The sequence below is a fragment of the Galeopterus variegatus genome, unplaced genomic scaffold, assembly GCF_000696425.1.
Source record: "Galeopterus variegatus unplaced genomic scaffold, G_variegatus-3.0.2 Scaffold221, whole genome shotgun sequence".
NCBI lineage: Eukaryota > Metazoa > Chordata > Mammalia > Dermoptera > Cynocephalidae > Galeopterus > Galeopterus variegatus.
In genome coordinates this window covers 355,698-380,545 of record NW_007726332.1, presented here as the reverse complement: position 1 = coordinate 380,545, position 24,848 = coordinate 355,698, and the positions used below count along the sequence as shown (strand labels likewise).

Genomic DNA, 24,848 nt, shown 5'->3' with positions numbered 1-24,848 from the left:
CTAGACACATACTTGATGATGCTGTATGTCTTCTGAATAGCAATATTTTCCCAGCAGGGTTAGCATAAAGGAATCATCTATAGCACAACTAGAATCAGTATGCTGTAGGATTTACAGAATATTTTCACATGCTTATTTTCGTCACTGGCAGATATTTGATAAATATGAAAATGAAACATTTTTGTATCATCACTGTACAAATTTGTGAGGAAATATAATTTGATGTCCAAAGATAACCCAATTGTACCAATTTTATTTTTTTATTTTTATTTTTTTCACAAACTTTTATTTTTTATTTATTTATTTATTTATTTTTTTGTCTTTTTGTCTTTTTTCCGTGTCCGGCAACGGATCGCAACCCTCAGTGTTGCCCCCGTACCGGACCGGGGACCGGCGACGGGATCGCAAGCCTCGGCGTTGCTCCCGCGCCTCGCTCAGCCAGTGAGCGGGAGCCGGTCTGTACGTGGGATCCGAACCCTCGGACGGGAGCGCTGCCGCGCTTCCCAAGCGGCGCACTATCCAGTGCGCCACCGGGCCGGCCCGTTGGGCCCAATTCTAAATGGGCAGAAGAGTGCCCTGTCCCAGGAAGGAATCGAGGTTGGTGTAAGCCAACCATAGTATATGTATTATCTTGGCTAGGTATTTGTTCTCCCAGCTACCCTTGGTAATAACAGCAGTTGACTTCAGTCTAGGAAAAAAACCTCTCTCTGATAAAAGCAGAGCGGCCCATGCAGCTCTTCAGCCTCTGTCCCTGCGCTTCTTACTTTGGATGCTGTCATGTGAAGGTATGATGTCTGGGGCTGCAGAAGATACCTTGAGACTCCAAGGGGAAGACATGCCCGATGTCACCAAGCAATGCATCCAATCCTAGCATTGTTACCACCAGACTTCTCATTATGTGAAATAAAAAGAAAAACGTGTGTACTAAGGAACTAAATCCATCCTTTCTGTTTATCACTGAAGCCATTGTCGCTCAGGTGTTCTGTTAACTGTAGCCAAAAGCATTCCTAATTGTATACCATTACAGGGCAGTCAGATTTGAATCCCAAGATCAAACCATGGCATCAAGTAAAGGGTCTTTGGTTGAGGCCAGAGCAATGCTTTGAGATGTTCCAAATCAAGGTGCCCTCCCTAGGTCCTCTCAGACCCCTCCTCTGAACTCTTGTCCCCAGGTCAGAACCAGTCCAGAATTTAGGAGCAGAATCACGGCCAAATTCACCAAGATAATGAGCCCCTGATATTTATTCTATTCTTAGACTTCTGTAACCTTCACTCTGCTGGAAAAGACTCATGTATGAAGACGTTTTCAATCATAGGACACACAATCCCCAAGGTGATCCTTCCCTAGGACAGCATGAAGGAAGGGGTGAGTTCATTAGTTTTAATTTTTTCCCAGAGGGTGTCAGAAGTTGCCAGTACTTTCCTATGGCCCTACCTTGGGAGCCCATGCCCCAAAAGTTCCTGATACTCGGCTTTTATTGTCTCAACTCTTGAAAAAAAAAAAAAAGAGGCTGTTGAGGCAGTGAACACAAGTCCTACTTACAGGAGTCTGAAAGCAGCAGAACAACTGAGTGAGGAAGGGGTGATTGCGGGCCAAAGACAGGATCCTCTTCTCGGTCATTGTGCATTCCACATCGTCGTCCTGCAGAATCACGTCCTTCTTCAGCACCTTCACGGCATAGAGGTCTCCTGTTTCTTTTATTCTTGCAAGCATCACCTATGGCAAAGCAGAGGGAGGGGGCATGAGGGTGTGGGCACAGAGAAAGAAACAGAATGGCACATGAGAAACATGAGCACGTGTATACACACACACACAACATACATGTGACATACTTACTTCAACCCAAACAGTTAAAGCCAGGACTCACCTTCCCAAAACTCCCCTTCCCCAATACTCGGATGAACTCAAAGTTGTTGATGCCAAGTCGGTTGGAAGAATTAACCCCAACCCCATTCCCTTCTTTGGTGCTCTCTTTTCCCTGTCGTCTTAAGGTCGACCTGGAAACGAGTTTCTGAAAAGACAAGGAGAAATACACTGAATCAGAAATCACGGCATGAGCATGAAGTGTCTGTGGGTGGAGACGACTACCAGCTGGGAGCAGTCTCAACCCGCATCACAACACGAGGGGAAAGATCAATTCAGCTTGACAGATGGTCGGGCTCTGCAACTCAAAACTAGCTCAGTATCAGCTTCTGGTAGATATAGTTTTTTTTTTATAGTTAACTGCTAACTGCTATGTGGGAAAAATCACCTAAAAATACATGTAAGTCATGGAGTTACACTTTGTGGAAACACAAATGCCTTAGTCTGGTTCCTCCAGTTTCTTTTGCTGTGGCTTTCCACAGGGCAGTCAGATTCCAAGAGCGCCACCTAGTGTCCACTTCTTACCAAGAGCAGTTTTCACGTTTGCTCAGAGACTCACATTTCAGCACCAGGATGCCAATGAATGGAGCAACGTTTTTTACACAATATTTTAAATTATATAAGAGAAATAAAATTTCAATGTAAAAACTGAAACAATGACCAAAATAATGAAGGATAAATTTAAAATACCTAAATTCTTACCAGCTACACCACCCCCATATATATATATTTAAACAATACACATACACACACGTTTTTATACTTGGTTAACCTTTTAAAATATAATCAAATTACTGTTTCATGAAACATTTTATTTAAAAATTTGTCATGTATATTTTCCATATCATTAAATATCTTTCAGGAACATGAATTTTAATGGCTTGTTCAATATTCCATTTTATGGATATATCGTAATGCTATTGGAAATACAGGTCACCTCCCATTTTCGCTATAACACCACTGTGAACATACTCACATGCAAATCTTCAAAATGATTAAGAGTCCAGGCTCTAAAGCAGGCTGTTTGGGTTCAAAAAGCAGCTCTACAACCTAACCTGTGACTTTGAGCAAGTTATCTACCCAGCCTCTCCCTGCCTCAGTTTCCTCTTCCGACAAAGGGGAGGTTATAGCATCTGCCACATGAATTATAATGAGTAAATGAACAAATGCATATAAAGCACTTAGACGGTGCCTGACACATTCAAGAAATTTAAGCTACGTTGTCCTTATCATCATCTATTTATCTATTTTCTTTTTCTTTTTTTTTTTTTTTTTGGCTGCTGGCCAGTTAGGTGATCCGAACCCTTGACCTTGGTGTTATCAGCACCATGCTCTCCCAGGTGAGCTAAGTGGCCAGCACTCATCATTTATTTTCTTAATATAGCTTCCTGGAAATAGAATTCCTTGACCCAAAGTGTTAACTTTGAAGACTTTTGGTACATAGCCAGTTTGCCCTCTACAAAGACTGACCAGTTTGCACTTCCACCGGCATAATGAGAATCCCAGTTTCACCACACTGAGCCGGAAGTAAGTGTGGCTGCCTCAGTCAGCTCTCCAGTCCCATCCCACTGTCTGTACCTTCACAGTGAAGAGGCTACCAAAAGGCAATGTAACTTGCAGATGTGCACCTTAGGTCATTTATAAGACAAGCTACCACTCAACAACAGATCAAAAGTCTTACATCCTGGAGCTTTTGACCTATTTAGCTTAAAAAAAAAATCTTATCTAGGGCAACTTCTAAGCAATGTTTGCAGTAAAACAACTGTGCCACAACCTGAAACTACAAGGATTTTGCTTACTTAACCCAATAAAGCAGTGACAGCAAGATATAAAATAGATCATTTTAAAAATCCAATGGTTTAATAGTTTCTCTTCTAGATCTCTCATCATAAATTTTTCAAAGACAGAAAAGCTGTACCAGCTTCAATTTCACTTCCTCCACTTAAATACTTCCTCTGTTCGGGCTGGAACTGGCTAGAACTCTAAGCCAATGTTTCTCAATCTTTTTTGTAACCCATTCCTCTCTCTTGATAGACTTAAAATTCTCTCTTTAAGTGCTGCACTGTCGAATAACAGGTAATTTGGTTTTCTCACTATGAAATATCATTATATAAAAATACTTGGTTCCAATGACAAGTGGCACTGCCCATTCCTAGAGATTGTGTCCACGTGACCTATGTTATTCCTACCATATTTTAGAAGCCCTAGTGCAGGCTGAAATCCTTAATCCCTGTCTTTAAAACAGTTGTCCCAAGCATTAGAAATTCCCCTCATCATATTAGCATCCTACCTGCCTATGCACAAGACAGACAGACTTGATGGACTTTGCCTGTGACTTCCTGAAACCAAGAAACACATTGTCAACACAAGTCCAGGAGTCTTTCAGTAAAAAGGAAATGAGGTAGTTAGTACTGACATTTTCTGGATTACCAAGACCTCAGAGTGGTTGCACTTCTCCTCCTAAGTACCCAGAGATTGTTTAACAGTTAAGTCTATCATTTTCCCAAACTGGACAGCAAGCTACACCTTTTAGGTCTCACGGCCATATCCATGGCTATTTGGCAACTCTCTGCAACCCTGGCCAGGAAGGCAGCGATAAGGCATGGGCCTGGGAAGCAGCCAAAGCTCTAATGGATAATGGCAGGTGGAGGTCACTCAGGGAGGCTGCATGACAAAACATGTCACAGCAACTGATACATCACCCACTCCTGAAAGCCCAGAGGAAGGAGCTCCAGTTTGTTGCTGACCATGAGAGATAAATTCACAATTCCTAAACAAAAACTACAGAACTGCTGGTTTCCAGGGATGTGGAGAACCTCAAAGAGCTTCAAGTTCAACCCCTTTAGAGAAGAGGAAGCTGAGGCTCACAGTTACTGGTCAACTGTCCTGCCAGGTCCCCTGGCCAGGAGCATAACCCAGACCTCTGGGTTCCAGACTTTTCACCAGACCACATTGACAGAAGGATGATTAAAAAGAAAAAAAAAAAAAAGGAAAAAAAATAATCCTTCTTCTACTTCTGCTATAGCTGCATACTTGTTATTTCTTGTCAAATAACTGTGCACAGAATCTTACTTGTGGAACAAAATTCTCTTAAAAGTTGCAATAAATCTGATGTTGTATTTGCTCAGATTTGGAACTTTGATGATGCCACATGCCCTCACTTGGGCTCACCACATCTGAACAACATCTAAATTACAATATATGTCAAAAAGCAGTCAGTCTCACCGAGGTTGGAGAAATATTTCCGGGTTGGAGACCCATTCCCGCCAGGGTCTTGGCTAGCTCGACTGCATTTACTCCACAGTTAGGGGCCACGTTCGCTTGACATCGAATGTGTACATTCATTTTACATACTGGAGGAAAGAGAAAAATATAATCCATATTCAGAAAGGAACCAAGTCAACATGGGCTGCAACTTTCATAGCCTGAAAAATCATGACAGCAAAATTATACAGGCTGAATAATGTCATCTTCTCATAAAATTAAACTCACACTAATAACAATTCCTGACATTTTATCTATTTGTTTTGTGCAGAAGCATAAAGCCTGCATACTAAAGAATAATAGGTTTCAAATACATTTTTTCTCACCATGACGTGATGAAACACATTCATCTAAATCACATGTAACAGTCACTGCTGACTTAACAGCATGATCCAAGATAAAGATTAAAACGTTCATCATAATGACAATTCACAGTCAATTAAATAACAAAGAATCATGTCAACTGCCTTTATTCTTTTCCTTCTATCTCTCAATAGTGAAATAAAAGGTAGCAGTCTAAATGCCATATATAGATCGCTGTTCAAACAGGGTGAAATGGTGTTTCTGAGAGAAAAACCTCTACAGAAAGCTTTCTTTCTGAGTATTGTTGTGGTTGAGGAGCTTTCACAGCACAGCGACAGGCATCCTGTGGGCCTGCGGTTCTTAGTGTTCACAGCCTGTGGTTCTAACTGCTTCATGGGTGGAAAAGGGCATGTTTTAAAACTTTTTGAAGGTTGGAGTAAATGGCAGTTAGAACAGGCAAGCACAGCAAGCTAAGCTCCTGGTGCACGGGAAGCTGATGGGGATGATGGAGGATCTGAGGTTTAATCAGCAGAAATAAATAAATCCTGATACAGTTTCCTGACAAGGTCCCTGCTGATGGGAGGTAGAACTGAAGCAGCAAGACACAAGTACCTATTTTACAGAGTCAGTCGACCTTTGCAAGCATGCACAGATCCAGGTTTTGCGGGGCCTGAATTTAGGTAATTTAGAAGGCCCTCTTTAAGAAAAAAAAATACCAATCAAGTACAGGTGCCCTTGCAATAGAGAAATTCTGAGGCTTAAGCTTCAGTAACTTGATGGGGAATTACCTCTCTCAGGAAGACAGGTACAGAGACACACAAGCCTGCAGTGGCCTTTCAAAACCACCACATGACAAGAAAAGCAAAAATTACAGGAGCCAGATCAGTGCAGGTCATCAGCGATAAGAACAAAGCAGATGAGCCCGTGCATGCCTCTGCACATGTGCAATAACCATACGGAAGCACAAAGTGACTTTCACACTAAAAACCACACCGGGTGAGACCATCAAGCTAAGATCAAGCAGTACCTTAACCAAAGCCCTAAAAATTATACGTGAGCTGGCTACTGTTTTAGTTGCATGCAAAAAGAATTATTAAGTGGTGGTCTACAGAGATAGAAGATTTTGCCCTTCTTAAAAACAAATGACTGGTCCCTTTTCATTGACAGTAGCAGCTTGGTAAGTCCGGGTAGTCAATGGAAGTTGTCCAGTTACATTCATGCCAATGCTACTGGCTCTATCACTCTCCTTGACCAACAACTCAGGATGTGTCTGATAGGTGTCAGATGCACCCCATGACAGACACATCATTACATCTCACTGGGAGATGAGGCAAGGCCAAAGGCTCCCCAACTCCTAACAGGACAGGGATCACCCCCTCAGAGCCGTTGCTAAGGCAAAAGCACCAAACTCTGGCTCTACTGGGCACAGTTAGAGATTCAAGCTCACAACCAAAGCTGAAGTGTTCTTCAGTCCACTTACTCCTCCAGGCTCTATCAGAAGACCCAGGGCAGCTCTCATTAGGCTCTGACAACTCAATCCTGCTTATTTCTGGTGAGGTCATCAGACCTCCTCTACCATTAACCTTCTCTTTTAGTTGTCTCACCTTCTCACCTCCTATCATCTTCCATTTCTGACCAATATCCCATTTTTCCTTCTTTCAAATACCTATTAAAATACACAATGTCTAGTCTGTACTCAGCAATAAACAGATGAGAGCTAGCTAGCTAGTTAGCTAGATCAGCGAATTTAACATTTGCCTTAATGTTCTATGGTTAGGAAATTTGGGGACCAGATGTAGTCCTCTTTACATGACTGACAAGAGACATAAAAATATAAAAATTCTATGATGTTAATTTACAACTTATCTAAACCCATCAGTCATAGGCCTATAGAATTCCAAAAGCTTGTGGCATGGTGTTGCCACGGAGAAGGGGATACCCAGCACCTCGACATCTCACTTTTACACTGAAGTCCTTGTCGCATTATCCCCCAGAGCAGGGAGCCACAGTGATCACAGAATGTTGGCACTTTGTAGTTGTGGACACTGAACTTGTGTGGGATATTGATTCCGAACCTCTGTTCAGCGATCTGTAAAAAAGAAACAAGAGGACAAGAGCTAAAATCTCATACCAACATCTTTTGTAAAAACTGTAATAGGAGCCCATCAAATGCAATGTGTTACTATGACACCTGAGCTGGGTATATTATTTTACTGTACTCAGCCCCAATTAATTACTCAGGTTTTACTAACAAGACTAAGTACACCTTCTAATGAACAAGATGAGATAGAAATGTGGGGTATGTATTAGATCATTCACCATTTTGGGAAATCAATAGAAATTAAGATTTTCATTTCATCTTATATATGTCATTTCATCTTATATAGTCTCTCCCTGCCAATCCCCCTCATGCATGTCTATTTCCGAAAATCTTTTTATATCAGAATTAAATTGGGTTTTTATATACTACATACACTTGCTATCATCACAAGTTCTTCTAGAAATTGTGTTGCAGAGGGGAGAAAAAAAGAAGACAGCACTAGGAGGACATGGAACCACAGAAGAAATTCATTCCAAAGTGACATTAAAGTGATCTTATTCAGCCCTTCCTGCCATTGCCTGGTATTTGCCGTCTGACAATCTGAGAGCTAAGGTCCTGGTTTAACCTCACATACTGTTTCCAGCACGTAATTATGCTCGGCATATGCTCTCCAGTCTATATCACCATTTGAAACAATAACAGATCCATACATGACAAGGAGTGAGGCAATTACTGCTCCTCTTGAAACTTCTCTGGCTTCTTTCTCTTAAAAGCTGTGGTTTATACCTCTATGTATACACTTTAGCAATACTGCATGTGTACTGGAAAGAACCACTGAATTTCAGAGTCAGACCTTCCAGTGCATCTGTAAATCCACTGGCTAATTGTCAGCAATACTCTGCTTTCTACCTCCAGAATTTAAATATGCAGTTTGAATGGCAAGAATGAAGTTCAAGCTTTTATGTACAGATATACATCCTCCTTGAAATTTCTTAAGAGGCTGGAGGAGGCCCATAACCTCTTTACTTAGGGAGCACAATTTACAGTTAACAATAAACTCATCACATCGATTCTATCTTGTTTAATCCTCACAAAGACTGCATGAGGGAAGTATTGATCCTGTTTTAAAACTGAGGTAAAGAGAGGTTATGGGCCTTTCTGAGCTCCCAGAGGCTGGATCTGGCACTCAAATCCAAGCTCAAGGTTCCTTTTACTCCCTCCATCTTAGTAGAACTGATCCATGTAGCTTATACCCAGCCAACCTCTAATACAGTCCTCACAAACAGAGGTCATGCTACGTAAGTACATAAATACAAATGCTGTATTACAAAACAGGAGAGAAATTTCCATTCTAATACCACCATCTGCTTCTAGGAGTGTGGGAGGGATGTAGGGGAGAGGAGGCAGAAAGAGAAGAAGGGAGGCAGAGAGCGAGAGCACAAATGGGTGCACGTGCACACACACACTCTTAATTAGCAAACTGCTATCCTCTTACCTTTGAATCCACTTTGTTAATATTGTTTTGGCAAGTACAGGCTGTTACAATTAGATGATGACAGCGTTTATGGACAACACAGGTGCACACTAGGAAATTAAACCCAACAATTATACATTTATCAGAGGCTCACAGCCCAGCCAGTCACGGCACCATCAACAGGGGCTGCACTGTGCCTATGTGACTTGATATGGACGATGGCCCACACGACATCAGCCAGTGCTCCCATCCCTCCTATTTCCTTTGTCACCATCCTAACAGTTTGCTCATGCTCAAACTACCCGTCATCAAGTCCTGAGCTTATTTCTACCCTCCTGACTGTATTCCTTCCTGCGCCCCCCACCAGAGGACTCTTTCCATAGTGTGATTCTGGTCACCTCTGCACCATGGTTGAAAACCTTCAGTGGTGTCATACTGTAGAGTTCAAGTTTCCTGGCCACGTTTCAGGCCCTCCAGAGACTACTTGTCACCTTTCTTCTACGGGCTCTATTTGTTTCAATAAAAACTAAACTAGTTGCTCTTCCTGGAACAAGGCTTTGTTCTCCCCCTACACACCGTCGATGCCCTTCCCTACCCCTAGGATTTCCTCTTTGCCTACTGACTAACTAAATCTTAAGTTTATGACAAGACACAACTCAAAAAAGTCTCACTCTTCTAGACTGAAACCATCTCTCCCCACTCTGATCTCCCACACTCTTAGCCTGCCTGCTTATTTCAAACCTTCCACACATGGCCTCATAATGCCTTTAGAACTCCCAGCACGATGTCTTGAGCAGAGGAGACGTTCCATAAACATTTGCTGAATGGCTTAATCAATTGCTTGAATTTTTAGAACTTTATGAATAACATATTTTCCATTTTCATCTAGGTAACTGATAACAGCAGATAAGCTTGTCATTAAAAGATAAACACATGCAATGAAACCGTATGAAAATATATATCATTTTAAGGTGTTTCAACACATGTGGAGGTTTTTAGGATTGAGTACATGAAGATGGGTGACATGTCAGCAAACAGCACTATACCTAAAAGAAATCTAGCTTTCAACAGATTGAATTCTCAGGAGAATCAAAATGAAAGTGCCCAGATGGTCTTCTCATATGAGGGGCTGTCAATACCACAGACAGACCTTAGTTTTTGAGGCATTTGGTTTTTTCCCAGTTAACTTGACCAAAGGTTTATCAATTTTATTGATCTTTTCAAAGAGTCAGCTTTTGGTTTCACGAATTTTATGTATTGTTTTCCTGTTTTCAATTTCACTGATTTCTGCTCTAATTTTATGATTTATTTTCTTTTGCTCACTTTAAACTTAAATTTCTCCTCTTTCTCTAGATTCCTAAAGCGGAAATTTAGATAACTGATTTTAAATCTTTCTTCTTTTCTAAAATATGAATTTAATGCTATAAATTTCCATTTGAGCCCTACTTTTGTTGCATCCTACTTATTTGATAAATTATATTTTCATTTGCATTTGGTTCAAATTATTTCTCTTGAGTCTTCTTTGACCCATGTGTTACTTAGTATGTGTTTAATCACGAAAAATTTGAGAGTTTTCCAGCTATCTTTCTGTTATTGATTTCTAGGTTAATTCCATTGTGGTCTAAGAAGATACTTTTTATGGTTTCTATTCTTTTAAATTTGTTAAGGTCTGTTTTATGCCCAGAATGTGGTCTATGTTGATAAATGTTCCTCGTGAGCTTGGAAAAAATGTGTAATCTACTGCTGTTGTACAAAGTATCCTATAATTGTCTATTTGATCTAGTTGTGATAGTGCTACTTAGGTCAACTATATCCCTACTGATTTTCTGCCTGCTGGATCTATCAATTATAACTATGATAGCAGTCCCCAACTATAATAGCAGATTTGTCTATTTTTCCTTGTAGTTCTATCAGTTTGTCTCACGTAGTTCGATGCCTGTTGTTAGGTACATACATGTTAAGAATTGTTATGTCTTCTTGGAGAAATGACCCCTTTATTATTGCCCCTCTTTATCCCTGATAATTTTTTTTTTTTCCTTTTTTTGTCTTTTTTCGTGTCCGGCAACGGATCGCAACCCTCGGTGTCGCGCCCATACCGGACCGGGACCGGCAACGGGATCGCAACCCTCGGTGTTGTGCCCGCACCTCACTCAGCCAGTGAGCGGGAACCGGTCTGTATGTGGGATCCGAACCCTCGGCGGGAGCGCCGCCGTGCTCCCAAGCGGCGCACTGTAGCAGTGCGCCACCGGGCCGGCCCCCTGATAATTTTTGTTGTTGTTGTTCCGAAGTCTGCTTTGTCTGAAATACATACTCCAGTTTGCTACTGGTCAGTGTTAGCATGGTATCTCTCTCTCCAACCAGGCATTTGGTTTTATATCCCTCAGCAAGATGTCAACAAAATAGTGTCATCAGGTCTCTTAATAGTCTTTTCTGCTCTTTAAACAGCAGGTGACGCACTGAAAATCAGGCCCTCAAATATTCTGGCACTTCAGGCCAAAGAGGAAAATAAATAGAATAATAACAGAGGTACATCATAAATCACATATTTTGAACTCAAAACTGTAATCTTGCCTATCCAGAGTTTCTTAACTCATCTTAGTATACATAAGATGGACTGGAGTGGACTACAGGGCATATCCCTGTGCTGGGGAGGTGCAGCCCAAAGAGTGACATCAATTCTGGCTTGTGAACTATCTTCTCATCTGGGGCTGAGATTAATAGCAGATAAGTCGATTACTGCCATCATAATGATTATATATTCATTTTTTCCTAACTCTTAGAACTCAATGGAATTGTTCATACATATTAAAGCCAAAATCAGATCCAAGAGTATGTCTTATTCAGTTCTTCTGCAGGAAATAATGTTTTATCTCACCTCCTCCAGAAGAGAAGGTAGGATTTCCTTATTTACACGTAGGCTACCACTGTAGGATCTGTAGTGTTATTTTTTCAATCATCTACAGAGTGAAAATCAAGATGGGTAGTATATGCATAAACTATGTGATGATGCTTAAGCCAAGGTAGGTGAGGCCCAAATAAGAGGCAAGTTCAATCTGGCCTGGCTAAACCACCTGAGTACAGAGTCTTCTTTCATTCCATTTTATTTCATTCTGATTCTGTAAGAACATTAGTAATTTGGTTTTGCTTTCAAATTGTGAAAATCAAAAAATTTAATGTGTAATAACTTACAAGACCATTAACAGCTTAACTTTGAATATTTCTCACTTTTTTTCTTTTGAAATCAGGAGGAAAAAAAAAAAAAAAAACTTGGACAATAGCTTCTATTCCGTAAGCAGGTAAAGAGAAAACAGCATTGTGCTACTTCTTAGCCCTATTGACAAAGGGATTGTAAAAAACAAAAATTTATCTGGAAGATTTAAAGGTGTGCTCACAAAATGGCACTACCTTTTAGCACTTGTTGTAACTCATGTTATGGCACAAACAAAACTTTAAACAATAAAACTTTATTAGGTATCCTGGCTTTAGAAATAAAAACATCCCCTCTATGCTAAAATATAGGTAAGATCTAAGAAAAACTAAAGAGTTGTAGCTATGTGTGTGTCTCCTTTGATCTACAGAGTTATTTTTGACAATATTAATGAGATATATCCTGTTTTCTCTCGCTACAATCATTTTTTTTAACATAGGAACAAGATTAAACATGGTTTTAAAAATGTTTTCTTACCTTGACATTGATAACCTTGTTTCCCAAATACTCCCCTGTTGAAGACAACAGAGAAAAAAATATCATCAGTCAAATATTTCATTCCTTAAGAAAAACACATTTCACTCTCTGGTTCTTTATGAAAAACACAATTTCAGGGAAGAAGCAAAGACGATGTGCTTTTTGATCCCTTGTTTGTTATCATGAGACAGAAAGAAAATCACCTGTGGATTAATGATATAAATGAGAAGGTACTGACGATTCCCATCCCACCTACCTCTGTGGCAACCTCAGTCCTCAATGACAATAAACCCTCATCTGTACAAGTGATTGAGCCTCAGCCTGAAGTTACTCCACCACCGTTATCTCCTCACCTACACAGAAAGCTGCACGGAGGCTGAAGTGAAGAGATATGGACACACATATGGAAGTGCACAGGTGAGTTCTCTGCAGCTGTCTGACCCACAGCCCTTCCCTCTTCTGTGCCCACATCCCCCGGAGTCCACAGGGGGCAGAAGACCAGCCACAGTATGCCCCCCATGCCCACAGCTTCCATCTCTGTCTCTCCATAATATAGTTTATGGCTGATGGCATGTCAATCTCAGTCTCATGGACAAAGACCACACTTCACTAAGTTTGTAGGATGCGCCAGGCACAGCGCCAAGGAGTAGATGGAGGTCACACATGTCACAGGATGGTTGAGAGCACACACTCTGAAGCCAGATGGCCTGAGGGTGTGAGTTAGGGCAAGCCGTTAACTTCTTTGAGGCAGTTTCCTCATCTATAAAAGGGAATAATGATAAAAGTACCTACTTCATAGGCCTGTCATGAAGATATGAAGAGGTGACATAAATCTTAGAATAGTGCCTGTCACTTTGAGTGCTATATAAAAGCTTCTAATTTAAAAAAAAAGTCTCTATTTTGCAAACGAGGAGACACACTGTTGGGTTATATAACGTGACTAAGTTCACACGTCCAGTTGGTGGTGAGACTGAATGCCAGTGTCCAGTCTCTTATCTACCTATGTGTAATACCTACGCCAGTATTTTAAGTGAAAGAGAAAATGCGTGTGAGTGTGTGAGTATGTGTGTGTGTGAGTGTGTGTGTGTGTGTGTGACAGGGTTAAAAGATGGTTGGGTGGGAGTTAATGTTTCCTTGGTGGAAAAAATTTCAGTAAACTATAAGTTTCCATTACGACGGACATCATCTGAAGTCATCACCACGAATGCCTACAGGGGCCAGGCAGCTCACACGAGGGTGGGAAGCAGAGTGGTGTGACATGAAGTCAGCAGCAGCGGGCTGTCACCGTTTAGGTCAGCAAACCGCAGAGAGGGGTGGGGCTGTGGCCAATGAGTGAGCGCAGATTGCTGCAAAGAGGGAGCATGGGCTTGAAGATATCAGAACTGCTTATTTTTTCAATAAAAAAATGTAATAAGATTTTTTTCATAAAAACTACATTACAACACATTTGTAGGCCTCATATCAACAGCCATTTTAAGGCCTCAAGATTCTCGTCTTGATTAAAAATGACAGAAACACTAACTCTGGGTTCTGACTGCAAAGTGGTATAAAATCCAAAGTAATCACAGAAGGCAAAATCCAAAGTAATAGGTCAATATTCAGAAATTACTCTGAACCAAGTGCTTCTGACATCTTTAAACAAAATGATTAAAGTTTGCAACAAAAACATAGATCTCCTTTCATGCTACTAAACTGTTTCTCCTCCTGAGATGGGTGTGTATGTCTATGCATGCATGTGTGTGTGAGGGGGTATTTCTTCTTTCTCTTTCCAAATAAATATGCTCAACCTTATTTCTAATTGAAGATAACTACTGTTTTGCCACTGAGACTTAAGCTTCTGTTGTATGTACACTAAAATATTGCCTCAAATCTCTAGAATTTCTCAACTTTTAATGATCTTAATTCCTCACTGCCAGGGATTAGATTATAGTATATGATCATTGAAGGCTATTTCCTTCTGCTACATACTGTGACACCGAAGACTACTATATGCTTAGTTTTCTGGCAACAACTTATCTCCATGATTCATGCCTTCTTTTTTTTTTTTTCCTTTTTGTCTTTTTTCATGACCGGTAATGGGATCGCAACCCATGGTGTTGCGCCCGTACCACGACCGGCAACGGGATCGCAACCCTCGGTGTCGCGTCTGCACTGTGCTCAACCAGTGAGCGGACCAGTCTCTATATGGGATCCGAACCCTCGGCGGGAGCACCGCCGTGCTCCCAAGCGCCGCACTCCACCGAGTGCGCCACCGGGCCGGCCCCGATTCATGCCTTCTTAAAGCAATACTCTTGATTCTTTTTTCTTCCTCAGGGACTGATTATGTAATTTATTGATTATCCAATTTATTTATGATGGATTCGTTTCTCTCTCGTCTATGCTTTTTGAACAGTTCGTTATTTATTAACATCTTAACCAAAAGGATTAGAAAAAGATACAATATCTAAAACCTGGATCTGTAAATTATTTAGATTTTTTTTTTCCAATGGGAATTCAAATTACTGGGCCAACATATTAAAATAAGAGGCAAAAGTCAGATCCTAAAGTAATTCTTAATAATCATGCTTTCTCCTGAAATCACACATAACCAGAGGAAGCCCCAGTTGAAGAGAAGCTCTTAGGAGGAGAGAAGCCAGGGAACCTCTTACCAGATAAACTCCCTGCAGTGAGAGCAGTAGGTCGGCTGCCGCAGGTATGTGGCCATAAACTTGTGTCCATTAATCTGATGGACTCGCCTGCGCATAGCCCTTTGGCGCTTCCTGGTAAAATGTTTGAAGATTCGGTCTCTCTGGAGAGTAGCTGTATATTAAAAGGAAGGAAAAAAGAATAACACGTAATGAATCCAGCCATACCTAATATATGAGAAAGTCTGATAGTCCAAATATTCCCTGAATTATTTTTTCTTTCTTCAAGATCCAAAACACCCCAGAAAAGCATCATGTTTTCCTAATAACATTATTAGGACTCTTACTTTTTAAGGTTAGACCTATGTAAACCCCAGAGATGCCCATTGCCTGGTTATAATTGGCTACCTTGGGCCAATCTCCCCAGCACAGACCATGGGTTTCCCAGGGTTCCGACACTCCAGTATATAACATCAGCACCATCTCCAACCCCCTGTCTAGAAGTCTGGGACCTCGATCCATCTCTCGGCTGTAACTGCTGGCTGATGAAATAGGGTTTCTCATTAGTCTCCTTGAATTATGGTGTCCTCACAAACTGAACTGCCCACAGTACAGACTGTGAGAGCCCTGCGCAAAAGCAGCCAGTATAGAACCACCTCTGTTAATCTGGAATAGGTAGAAATTAACCTGGCAAGGTACAAAGTTCCTTTTCTAGCCTCACGTTTTTAAAACAGTGGCTCCTAATCTGAGAACTTTGAAAACTGTACCTTCTAAAGACAGTAAGTTATGTCTTCCAAATAATTATACTAGAATTATTCCAATGTATGCAGAGACTCATGATTAATAAAATAATTCTTGCTTCCTCAAAAATGCTTTTATATTAATCACTGATGCAAAGGGAATTTAAGGAATCATGCAACAATAATTTTAAAAGCCTGGAAGAAATAGAAGATTTCAAAGATAACCTCAAATTCATGTTAAGGAGAAAAATTATCAAAAAATATGAAAACATAGAAAAATATTATATTAGTAGGATGGGATAAGTATTAGAAAACTCTAAAGCCATAAAAGATTCCCAGATTTGCAACTTAAAATTTTTAAAGTTCTATTTGGCAAAAGGCACAAAACAGAAAGTTGAGAGAAACAAACTAGGGGAAAAAGGATTTGAAACACATGACAATGGATTACTATTTATAATATGTAGAAATCAATAAGAAAAAAGGATGAACAATCCATTCAAAATGGGGCAGACGATGTTAACTGAAAATTCATAAACTTATAAATGCAAACAGCTAATAAACATGTGAAGATGTTCAATGTTATCCAAGATCACTATGTAAAAACCAGGTAAACCACATTTTACTTCGGAAATTGGCAAATATGAAGGATCTTCATAAATTTTGTGGGAATATTAGTATTTTTTAATTCTATTTTTCCATGAACTTTTGAAGTACCCTCATACTTAAAAAGATTGATAAAGTGCCCATTTGACAAGGGTGAGGTGAAATAGGCACCTGCAATTAAGAGTAGAAATTGGACTCCATTCCCAGCCCCACCACACTGCTAAGCCTCAGTGTTCTCATCTATAAACCTGGTGTCACCTTCCTCTTTGGGTTTTCCGAGTACTGAATGAGGGTTGCACATTCAAAGTTCTTAGCACAAATCTAGGCGCATTGTAGCAATTCAAAAATATGTAGCTATTTCAAGACCAATTTTTCAGAAACGAATTTGACAATACCTATCAAAGTTTCAAGTGTGATTTCCTTTTATTCAGGAATTAAATTTGTAGAATTTTTTTGTATTAATGCAGAATAGCACAGACACATTTGGCTAAGACTCCAATGCCCTCAGAGGCTCTAGCACAGTTAAAATTGTACCTGCTTTGGTTTTTCTTTTGGAGTGTGTGTAATCTTTGGCAAGCAGCCTAATTACTTTCATTTTCAGGTTTTCCATCTGTCTCAAGAAGATAAAATAAACCCCTGTGGGAATAGTGTCATAATGAATATTCCTGACAGGTTCTTATGATTTTAGATAAGGGTCACATAAAAACATCGGTTACTATACTATACTACTCTCTCCCACGATACTTCTAGAAGTCATTTAGTAACCACAAAGTGAACAGATTTTGAATGTTCCCTTGTTGGCAAAGGATAAAATTAAGCTAATGGTATCACCGTATATTTAGCCTATGTTATCACCAGCCTGAGATCCAGCTCAATACTGGCCAGAGCAAAATCTGTATTGAGTTACTAAACACTTATCATACCTAGATGCAAATTAAATTCTCCCTCGGGGTCCAATTACCAAGAACTTACTTATTTAATCTCTTAATACTACAAAGATTGGTCAAAAGTTCAGCTCACTTGCATTTTTAATATTTAATGAATTGAATCTTGTTTTTCTTTCCTCAACAGCTATTGCCATAGCAGTAACATGACCTATGAATTTTCCAGTTGATTCCCTAGACCAGGACTTAACGAAGAGACTGCTTGTAGCTGTCCACTGCACTAGTCATATCTTGCAGCCTTCACTCCTGCCTTTGGCCCTCTGGATTGCCCTTTGCTTTTTTTTTTTTTTTTTTTCCCCCCCAGCTAGTTAACTTAGATTTATCCTATCTGCCTAAGAGCCAAAATGGCCTCCACCAAATCCTGAAGCCACGTGAAATGCTCCTCCCCTCTGTTCCCACAGCAGCTTGGGGGTGCACCTCAATCTTTTCTCTTACCCCGTGACCCTGAGGGCCTTGTCTCTTTCACCCTGTCCCAGGTGGCTCCCCACACATCTCACAGGTGGTCCTGGGCCCTAACTAATATTCTTTTGCATGTGTGCCTCTTTTTGTTTAAAAAGTGAATGCACACACTCATGCACACCCTCGCACACACCTGGGAATTTGCAAGACATCTGGGCACGTAAGAAAAATGGGGCTCCCATGCTTTCCCACAGCTTTCACTGTCACCATTCTCTTGATTGATGCCATCAATAGGAAGAAAGAGCACTCTGACCACACTCTGTTCACCTGGCGACAGACTTGAACTCCACTTCATAATCAGGGTGAAGAGGGAGCTTCCTCATTGTTTGCACCGGCCTCCTGTTTACTTAGGACTGAGTTAAAAGGACTAAAAAAGACTATTTAATCCTGTTCTGCCATAAACCAACCAGGGCTTTGAGAAATCTCTCAGATCACATATTAGTTGGACACGTCAGGAAACATGCTTTGCAGCCAAAACTTGCATCACAACTTCTGTTGGCTCTGTTGGTGCCCAATGCCTCCTAGTAAATAGGAAGCTGGCTCTGTGCCCAGCATGGAAATTCACATTCCAATCTGCAGAGGTGGACAGGCCTGGAGCCCTGATCTGTCTCACCAGGAGCTGGTTTTGAAAAGCCATCCCATTAGTTGCAGAGTAATTATGTCAAATATAATGAAGATGAACTATCCTGAACTAAAATTCTATTTCATAAAAACTGACTGTCATCCCACACACCCATTTGGAGAACTTTAGAATGCACAAATGACTAGGAGTCACCAAACAACTCCAAGGTAAGTTTTCACTTGCAAAAAGTTGTGCTGGACTGAAATTGGTGCTGGTCACACGAGGCTTGGTGGAGGAGGAATATGTCTCTGAAATCACTGTAAAACTGTTTTAACTTTATCTCAAAAATAGTAAATATTTCACCCTTTTTAGTCATTTGCTCTACCTACCTGAATTTAACGTTTTACATTCCAGCAGCAGAAATATGTATTTGAAAGTACTTCTGAAACATTCTGATGTGGGGTAAAAGCATGTATCATAGTTCCCAATTTTCCAATATGTGTAAGAAAATTAAATGAGAGAGAAAAAAACTTATGACATGGTACTTTTTAATTTCCAGACTAGTGACCTAAAACGTATAAAAGAAATAATTTTGATTGCATGTAAAATACGATTTAACTCTGTTGAGCTGAATTTGCCTAACGGCAAAGGCGCTTCAGCTTCCTAAAATCTGCAGCTTGTCTGTGAGGGGCTGTGCTGAGGAGGCTGAACAGCCTCTCCACATGATGGGCGTGACAGTGTAGTGGCTGAGGGTGTGGGATCTGGAGCCTGGGTGAGAATAATGCTTCTCCCGCACATAAGCTTCCTTGGGCAAGTTGTTAACCTCCTAAGGCCTCAGTTTCCTCATCTATAGAACACGAAGAGTGTTCCTCATAGGGCCATTCTGAGCACATGATGAGTTAATAAGTGTAACATAATTAGAAAGGTACCTGGCAGGTAGTAACTGTTACCTATTATACTTTTTCTTAAAACACTTACTTCACAATATCACAGAGTTCTAGGAAGAGAAAGAAGTTTTAATTCAATTGCCTAATTTTCTAGAAGAGGAATGAATACCTAGGAAATCAATACTTAGAATAAAAGTTAAACAACACATCCAAGATTCACCTAGCTAGGTAGTGCCAGAACTAACACCAAATCTCCACTCTTGATTTTGTCCCAGGGCTCTATGGGTAACACGACACTATGCTGTGTCCTTTATTAATACTGGGTATCGTGGTATTCCTGGAAAGTAATACATTTTCTGGTGAGGAAACAGAAACTAACAGGAAGGTTAAGTGAGGTCAAGCAGTCAGTGATAGAAGTAAGGATGCCAGACTCTGTTTACTATTGTTGAACTACTAACACTATCGAATGAATTTTTTTCTTCTTCCTGAGATATTTATTTTATCATTTGTGCACATGGGAAGGAACAACTGTGAGAAAAACCTCAGAGTTAACCAAAAATTATTTGTGAAGAAAGAACAAGAAAGTATTGTGCTGTTTATGTCTCCAACATATGTCCCTGAAAGGTAATGGGATAAGGCGGCAAGGGAATTTCACTTAACATTGTCAAACACACTGAATAAGCAACCATCTGATCACAGAACTGTATGTGTAAAGAATGGTGCATAAAACTGCAAACGTAGATGATCCCTGTCTGAGACAATAACTTAAACAGAGAAAGATTAGGACATGTATTGAGCAAATACATAACTTAAATGAGCCTTTACAGTAAGTATATACCACCAGTGGGTGAGAGCATTTAGTGGGTATATTGAGTAGAGAAAATCATAGCAATTGTGTATCTAGTCCTCTGATTAATTCAGGAAGACTTCATAAAGGGGCCGAGATTAGCAGCTGCTTAGAAAAAAGGAAGGAGAACTTGGTGAATCGGGATAGGAAAAAGGTTCTGGGAATTTGTGCCACTTCCAGTAACATAGGCTGCAACAAATGGTATTGGTATTTAAAAAGGGCAGCAAAAGCCCCCCAAATGGCACTGAGTTGTATTGAATCTTCTGTGTTTTTTGAAAAGAGCTTCACTATATGACTCATAGTTTTCCCCAAATTCAGAGAGAGTGATTAGACTCAATATGTTATGAGCCCTGACTCTACAGGAACTATACATGGGGCAGGCATCTGGCTCCCTCTGAGAAAGCTCAGCCTACACAAAAACCTTCCACCCTGAAAACTAATGAAATGGCTCTCATCAGCAAAAGGAGGAAAGGAAAATAATTTGTTACTAGAGTGACTCTCCTAAGTAGGAATCATGGCTCATAGCACCCATGAAAGTTGCACCCATTCTCACCCATCACTCCAGCCTCCTCTGTCAGCAGAAAGGTGATCAGAACAGAACTCCTGGATGTGTCCATCTAAAACAGCATGAAAATTCCATCAAGAGCCATGGGACAAACTCTCACCCCACATTTGTGAGAAAAGGTCCCTGAACCTCCATCTTCCTCTCATCACCTTCTGACATTCCTCACCTCTGGGACCTGTACAGACTCTCCCCTTCTCAGTCCTTGAAGAAAGGGGCCTGGGCTCCAGCAACCGCATCTGGTTCCTCTCACTCTACAATTCTCTTTCTTACTCTCCTTCACTGGCTCTTCCCTTCCACCCAATCCTTAAACATGTATGTGCCAAGGTTCTTTGCTTGCCATCTTTCTGGTCTTTCTGGATGTTCACTCATCTCTCAGAGACCTCATACTTTCTTTCGACTTCTAACAATTGCCTGAATACCTAGGACTCCCAGATATACAGCTGTAGCTCTGGGTTCTAGCTGATAAACTTATTTTTAAGTGGCTTCTCAACATCTCTCCAAGATATCCCCAAATCACCTAAAACTTGACATTTGTTGGCTGACCCCTCTTCTCCACTTTTTCAACCCACTCTTCCTCCTAGATAATAGTTCCACTATCCTTGGAGTCATCCAGACAAAAAACCTAGAGATGTCTTCAGATCCTTCTTCTCTCACTGTTTGCTTATCCTTGCTTTCTTCTATTCACACCTGTCCTCATTTGTTCCCCTAGGAGCAGAGTTTAAGACAAGGACTTGCAAGTACATGGTTTATTTGGGAAGTAATCCCTGGAAGCACCATTGGATTGCAGAAGTGAGACAGGGAAGGGAAGGGAAGGAAGTGAACACAAAAGTGTACTATTTGAACAGGTTTCCAGTGTGGGCAACTGAGGCTCAATCCCACCTGAGAGTGTTCGATCAGCTCCTTGAGGCTCAATCTCAAAGAGTTGGTAGAACACCCTCAAGGGGGCTAGAAAAACAGGGTATTTATCCTCTAGCTCCCATTCATCGTCAGCTGATGGCTGCATCAGGGGAAGGAGGGCATTAATTTCCCAGAATTTCCAGTCTTATTCTGTGGGCTGAGAGGAAATATGGACAGGGCACCCATAGCATCTGCTATAGTAATGTAATACTATATCATAAAGTAATGGTATAGTAATGTAATACTTGTCCTGGTCCTGATTTCTTATTTTACTGCCATATTTTTGTAAGTATCCTTAAGTTCTCTGTGGAATGAGGTAAAGTATGAGTAGAAAATTTTACAATAATAATCCGAAACTATTATTGTGCCTACATTTTCTGCACATATTACTTAATAAGAGAAATTCCCTCCTGTCCCCTATTATCAACTCCAAGAATCCTACAGTTCTCTTCTGCAAAACGTGTTACAAATTCCTACTCTGTTGCTGTGATTCTACAAATATTTCATTTTCCCCCGTGGACTTCATCCATGACTAGACTCCAGCTCTTACTTCTTCATTCTCCATTTTCTTAAAAATGAAAATGAAACATTCCTCAGTGGAGCATCACCAGTGGGGTTCAGGATGATGAGGAAAAGTGTTACTGTTCCATCAAATTTGGATTGGAGCATTTGGAGGTATGTCCCCATCATTTCTCTCACTGTCATCCTATCTGAAAAATATCTCAAAATGGCATTATCCTCAGCTCCAAGCTTAAGTTGGATTATATATCTTAGTTTTACATGATTAAAAATGTAAGCACTTTCCAGTTATCTAGAAATTTTCCTTTTATCCTTCATTACTAAATTTAACTGGGCATGGGCCGGCCCAGTGGCGCACTGCTACAGTGCGCTGCTTGGGAAGCGCGGCGGCGCTCCCACCGAGGGTTCGGATCCCACATACAGACCGGCTGCTCACTGGCTGAGCAAGGTGCGGGAGCAACACCGAGGGTTGCGATCCCGTTGCCGGTCCTGGTCCGGTACGGGCGCGACAATTAGGGTTGCGATCCGTTGCCGGTCACGAAAAAAAAAAAGGAAAAATAAATAAATAAATAAATAAATTTAACTGGGCATAAAATGTCCCACTCATGCGCTCCTGTCCTCCTGATAACCTTTTAAGTGTAATGTAAGGAGACAATGCAGCTACAATGTGGTTTCAGCAGTCAGAGCAGAGGCAACATGTAAGATCTCTCTTTTTTGTTCTTTTGTTGTTGTCCTTGTTTATAAAGATAATATGTGAACCCTCTAGAAAACACAAATAAAACAGAAAGCTATAAAGAAAACTTTCTGTTTAAAAATCACCTTAAACTTTGCTATGCAAATAATCACTGAATATCTTGGTGAACATGTAAAATGTATACACTACATAGACACAGTCTTAATTAATGGTTTCATACCTTATGTGCTGCTTTGCCAACTACTTTTCATCCGAAACATCTTTCCATATATCTTTTAAAGTTATGTTTCTGTTCTTATAGCAATTAATACTAAAGCCACCATTTAATTATATCTTATAAAATGAGTATACATCACAACTTAAAAGTAACAGCAGGAGCAGATCATCCCTATGGAAATAGAGCTTCCCTGTTTGAAATCTATGTACTTTTCTCATTCACTTGAAGCTAAGGGACTGTTCTCTCCACCCCCACCTCAGCCTCCAAGCCCTACGTTGGTCTTCCTTCCTCACTAAAAAGATTCTTATACAAACAACCTGTCCAACCAAAATCTTTTCCAGATAAACATGTGTTTCCTGCTGAGAACTAAAACAATCCTGCCCCTTAGTTTAGCTTATTCCATTTCCCTTTCAATTTTTTTTTTTTCCCTTTTCCACTAGTAGATTTCTAAGATCCCTTCTAAACTCTCAAGTTCTGATTTTATGATTTTAGGACAACCTTACAGGATATCAGCCATAAGAAGTATGATGCCTAATCATTTCCTTCTCCAACTACATGGAATGAGAGCAATGCTACCTCCCTCGTGTTGCAGATTCAACACAATTTTTAAAACTATTGCATGTTGCTCATTGTAAACAGATGGATTCAAAACCTAACACTGAAGGCAGAACACCACTATCATATACCCAAATTTCCTGCAACAGCAATATGAGGGCTGTGAACCTCAGCTATTTTTTTTTTTATCATTTTTTTTTTTTAAGAAAAGGGCAAGGAGACCTTTGTTTTAATCAAATGACATTTACATCACATGATCACTCCCTGTTAGAAGCTAACAACTTAGAGAAATATATCTTGGCTGCCACATTGGGTTTTTTGTTGTTTTTGACAATTGCATTATGCCTTAATCAGGAACAAAATAAAATTTAAAAGAGATGAAGAAAAAAAAAAGTTTAAACAGTGTAAACAAAGGTTTGGTAGCGACAGGGATTGAAAGCTCTAATGAAAGTAGATGTTGGCATTCCAACAAATTCCCTCCTCTAAGATTCAGTGTTGTTATCCCTCTGCCACCAGAAAGAGAACATTTCACTAGTCCAGGACAAATGGATTCTCTTTTATTAAAATCCATTCACAGCATTTTTTCTCTATTACCATAATAACCCAGTCTGTGTCCTTGAGTAAGTTTATATTTTTCTAGGAAAAGTGGAGATGTAGATAAGAATATTCCAAATAGCTGGATAAGAAGTGAAAAATGCCTCATCTCCTGGAGATTTTGGCACCAGCTCAAAACACCCTATGAACAAAAACCTAGATATTTTAGGTTTATTTCAGAGGTTTATCATTATCTCATAAACACATAGTCTAAATCCACATTCGTTCAACAAACTGTGAGGGTTCCCACTGAAAAATGAAGAGCAACAGACCTTTCAACCCTAAGTTGTTAATGAATTCACAAATCACTTCCAGGGCAATGAGGTATCCTGCCCCATCTTGGGTACTAAGTAGCAGACCATCTTTTGCTGGGACCTTGGTCCCAACATAGACTCTAAGGACACCTAGCCACTTCCATCCCTCTCCATTATATGCTTTTCAACGGACAGGTTTCAAACATTTACTGAGTTCTGGACACTGTGGTGGTAAGTAGGGGTCTAACGGTGAACA

At 40.3% G+C, this 24,848-nt stretch overlaps 1 protein-coding gene across 1 annotated transcript in view; it reads right to left on the bottom strand.

The window, feature by feature from the left end:
- Window positions 1-24,848, bottom strand: part of PRKCH (protein kinase C, eta) — a 261,067-nt gene that overhangs the window by 119,246 nt on the left and 116,973 nt on the right. The window contains exons 3-9 of the mRNA XM_008566116.1: window positions 15,280-15,430; window positions 12,632-12,666; window positions 8,968-9,056; window positions 7,391-7,520; window positions 5,090-5,217; window positions 1,869-2,012; window positions 1,544-1,717 (exon numbers count right to left, since the gene is read on the bottom strand). Coding sequence (XP_008564338.1) covers window positions 1,544-1,717; window positions 1,869-2,012; window positions 5,090-5,217; window positions 7,391-7,520; window positions 8,968-9,056; window positions 12,632-12,666; window positions 15,280-15,430 — 851 coding nt within the window. The remainder of the gene's footprint in view (window positions 1-1,543; window positions 1,718-1,868; window positions 2,013-5,089; window positions 5,218-7,390; window positions 7,521-8,967; window positions 9,057-12,631; window positions 12,667-15,279; window positions 15,431-24,848) is intronic.